We start from the raw sequence: 4,324 nt of genomic DNA on the forward strand, positions 1-4,324 counted from the left end.
AATGTGTGTGTGTGTAATGTGTGTGTGAGTGTGTGGGTGTGTGTGTGAGTGTGTGTGGGGGGTGTGTGTGTGTAATGTGTGTGTGTGTAATGTGTGCGTGTGTGAGTGTGAGTGTGAGTGTGTGTGGGGGGTGTGTGTGTGTAATGTGTGTGTGTGTAATGTGTGCGTGTGTGAGTGTGAGTGTGAGTGTGAGTGAGTGTGTGTGTGTGTGTGTGAGTGTATGTGTGTGTCTGTGTAATGTGTGGGTGTGGGGGTGTGTGTGTAATGTTTGTGTGTGGGTGTGTGTGTGTGTGAGTGTGAGTGTGAGTGTGAGTGTGTGTGTAATGTGTGTGTGTGGGGGTATGTGTGTAATGTTTGTGTGTGGGTGTGGGGGTGTGTGTGAGTGTGTGTGTAATGTTTGTGTGTGGGTGTGTGTGTGTGTGAGTGTGAGTGTGAGTGTGTGTCTGTGTAATGTGTGTGTGTGGGGGTGTGTGTGTGTGAGGCAGTAAAAGACAGGATGGTTGGAACTGAGGGAACAGACACCAGGCGGAGCTGTCTGTGGGATGTACTTACTATTGGCTGTAGTCACTGTAATTGTGCAGATTCACCGCTGCTGTGATTCCACAAATTATTAAGGGAATGCCTCCAGCGATGAGGTAAAACCTGCCGAGAGAATGACAACATATTCACGGGTCCAGGCTAAGCTTCAGAGCAAGAGCAGCATTTCTAACCAAGGGGAGAATGTCAGAGCTTAGACAGAGAGTGGGGAGGGCCGTGAGTAAGTGCTGTACCTGAGCATTGTCTGCTGGCTGGGTGAAGACAACTCAGGCTCCTGTTGCCGTTGAGGTTTCTGTGTCACTTCCTTGTAGATGACCCTCATTGCCACTCCGATCCACAGCAGGGTCGACAGAGATGAGTAATGGAGGACTATTCCAATCTGTGAAGAGACAGTGAACGGGGCTTCTGTCAAAACTGGGAGCTGAATGTTGCTGAACAACTGGAAGGAACATTGGCATTCATTTCACATGGAGTGATCCAAGGTATTTAATAAGGTTTGAATATTGTCATCCCCGAATTTGTCCAGCCCTGTTTGAAATCTATCCATTCCAAACAGGTTCCCTCACGTCCTTCTACAGTTTAGCAAACTCTTCCTCTGGCAGCCTTGCCAGACCTGGTTTCAGGCTGGCGAACCTCCCCTGTACTCTCTCATCGGCAGGTCTATCCTCTCTGTGTTGGACGGACTAAAACTGCACTCAATCCTCCAGCTACTCCTGTGTAACTGCAGCAAGACATTGCTGGTTCGGAATGAAATTCCTCTCGGAGTAAAGACTGGGGTAGCGTTTGTGTGATTCTTCCAGAGATGATGCTCCTGCTGTTTGTAGTCATTCCAGAGGCTTTCTTGTGCCCTTCCACCTGAGAGTGGGGAGTGGGTGGGGGCTTTGATTTAGCATCTCACCTGACAGAGAGCTGGGACGACAGTACGGCCCTTCCTCAGTCCAGCAGTGCCTGTGCCTGGGTTGTGTGTTGCAGGAATGGGGCTTGATGCTCGAGACTGCAGACTGAACAGTGACAGTGCTGCCACTGAGACACAGTGGCAAGTTCCATTCTCTCACCTGGGCCTTGGGCAGCAGTGACAAGTCTGCATTCTCCAGCTCACTCGCAATTCCCTTTCTCAAAGCCCCTACAGCTCCCCCCTCAGTTCTTCACTTTGTCTCAATCCAACGCACTGAGCTAGCCAGCCTGACTCTCTCTCCCATTGTTTCAGGCCGTGCTGGAGGCTTGACAGTGAATTCGCTGAGCAACTGGCCTGATATTGTGCCCCACGTAGACTTCCCCACTTTCAGAATCGTTCAGGGACTGAAACAATCAGAAATCCCTCCTGCTGGAATAAACTGTCTCCTGAGATAACAAGGACATGGACAAACTGTTATGAAGGAATCAAAAGCAATGTGCCATTTAACCAGCCCCAGGGAAAAGGAGTCAAAGCTGCAGAGACAGGCTGTTTTAGCAGCTGCTTGATAAACTGTTCTGAGGAAGGGTCACCGGACCCGAAACGTTAACTCTGTTTTCTCCTCCACAGATGCTGCCAGACCTGCTGGAGCTTTTCCAGCCACTTTGTTTTTGCTGTTGTTGATAACTAGTGGCCCTGTGACAAACAGGCGAAAGGAGAAACAATGGCCTGTTCCCGACACACAGCTAACACTAAATGTTACAAAGCAATGGAGAAGCTACTGTTATGGACCAGACCAGATCCCTCAACATATTTTAAGAAGGTAGCCTAGACACTAAGCTTTTCTTATTGAGAGGTAGATGTGAAGTGTTGTGTTCCAGATGTGATGCAATTTGCCAAACTACTTGATGTTAAGAAAAACACAATTTATTTAAACACGATGGTTAAAATACAAACAAAAGAAAGAGGAATTCAGAATAACTTAACTGTTGGGAAAATTTAACCAAGTCACGTAAGTAAAATACCTTATTACTAATTGACTGTTCCAATTATAGCAACATCCCACAAACACAGCCCTTGGCAAATTCGGAAACAGATTCTCACATACAGTTCTCCAATCCAGGAGGAAGAAACATCGACCCCAAACAACTTCTGCTGCTGCTAAAACAAAAACTAGCAAGCCTGGTCTGAGAGAGCAGCCCACACCCAGGGATGCTTCCATTGTCCCAACTTTAAAAAAAACACCCCAAGGCCTCACACTTTGTCGTGTTCTGTAGTCAGTTCAGCTCCTCTGTCTTACAACCTCTCTTCAGCCAGGACAATATAACCTATTAAAGTGACAGCATCGTCACACTCTTCTTCAGAAGGAAGCAAGCTACAGACCTGGTGACTTCAGAACTGCCTTTAGTAATATCACATCGTAAACTTCACAAGGCAGGAAATCCTCCAAGAATTCAACTTCGGGATTCTACAGCAGCAGAACTCTGGAGAATCACACTGCACAAGGATCGAACCCTGGACATTTCCAGAGACTGATACTGTTGGTTCAAATCGTCGCTGAGTTCCACCTCTAATTGGGCAATAGCTACATTGGGTTGTGACGTTTAACTTGCTTACTTGAGGAGTTTTATTTGGGTCACTGCACATGACCAAGTTTAAGCAGCTGTGGCAGTATTGAATTGCCTGTGAGATTTCTGAATGAGTCACCAAATTAAAGGTTGCTTGTAGGAATTTGCACACAGCAGTGTCAATGGGAGCCTGCAGCCTAGTGAGGCCACATCCACTTTCGGCTAACCAGGGCTGAGGCTGGGAGTGAGGTCGAGGAGCTGTGTTTACAGGCGGGGGTGGGGGCGGTGAATCGTTCAGGTTACAGAGAGGCCCGGAAATAAACTGACACCAGAGAGTTACAGCAGCTATGTTTCACCATCTTTTAACGTCCTGAATATATTGTACATAATTGAATATCTCTGTGTGTTGTTCAGAGCAGGTCAATGATAAGCAGTTCTGAGGAAAGGTCACTGGACCCAAAAGGTTAACTCTGTGTTTTCCTTCACAGATGCTGCCAGACCTGCTGAGCTTTTCCAGCAACTTTGTTTTTTGTTGTCAATGATAAGCAGCCTCAGAAAGTGAAAGGCTATGCGATGATCTCCTGCTCAGCATTTGTCTTTAAGTGACAAGATGATAGTTGTAGTAAAATAAACATTTTGAGCAGATTTGTCTGCTAAAGTGACTTTGTTTGGAATGTACGTGGCAGTTTCCACACATTTTTCTGTGTTGGCATTATAAGCTGAAACAAACGTTGGACTGCTGTATAACTGAAATGACAGGACAGTTTTAATCATTTGAAATTACATGTTTTTGGCTGTTTCAGACAGTGTTGCTATTTGAAGCAGCAACAGACAGAGTGAGTGCCACTGAGAGAGTTTAGAGAGAAGGAAATGTTACCTGACGACAGCCTTCTGATTGGTGGAACTGCGGACCCTGAGAAAGCTGGAAGTACCAGGGCAGTGAGGGAGGAAATGTCAAGAGCCTGCAAATTGAAAGCATCCATCTCTCCCTCCACCTTGTCTCTCTCTCTCCCTCTCTCTCTGTGCAGGAGAGAGACAGGAGAACCAAGAAAGCTAAAAACAACAGGTTTTAACCCTGAAAGGCTAAGGGCCCCTTGAGCGAATGACAATGAAACTGAAAAGTGCTGATGAAGACATCAGCAGTTCAACAGGGCAACAAATCAGAAACAACCACGGGAGATAGTATAACGCAGCCCACACAACTGAGGAAGGGTCACTGGACCCGAAACATTAACTGGGATTTCTCAGACCAACTGAGCTTTTTCAGCAATTTCTATTTTCGTGCAAACCTAGACTTTGGAATTTTGTTTACCCTGTCAACATCTCC

At 46.6% G+C, this 4,324-nt stretch overlaps 1 protein-coding gene across 1 annotated transcript in view; it reads right to left on the minus strand.

Annotated features, from left to right (window-relative positions):
- Positions 1–551: 551 nt before the first annotated feature.
- Positions 552–4,324, minus strand: part of LOC125487330 (adhesion G protein-coupled receptor A2-like) — a 130,295-nt gene continuing 126,522 nt past the window's right edge. The window contains exons 14-15 of the mRNA XM_048618520.1: positions 771–916; positions 552–642 (exon numbers count right to left, since the gene is read on the minus strand). Coding sequence (XP_048474477.1) covers positions 552–642; positions 771–916 — 237 coding nt within the window. The remainder of the gene's footprint in view (positions 643–770; positions 917–4,324) is intronic.

The sequence above is a fragment of the Rhincodon typus genome, chromosome 40, assembly GCF_021869965.1.
Source record: "Rhincodon typus isolate 14 chromosome 40, sRhiTyp1.1, whole genome shotgun sequence".
NCBI lineage: Eukaryota > Metazoa > Chordata > Chondrichthyes > Orectolobiformes > Rhincodontidae > Rhincodon > Rhincodon typus.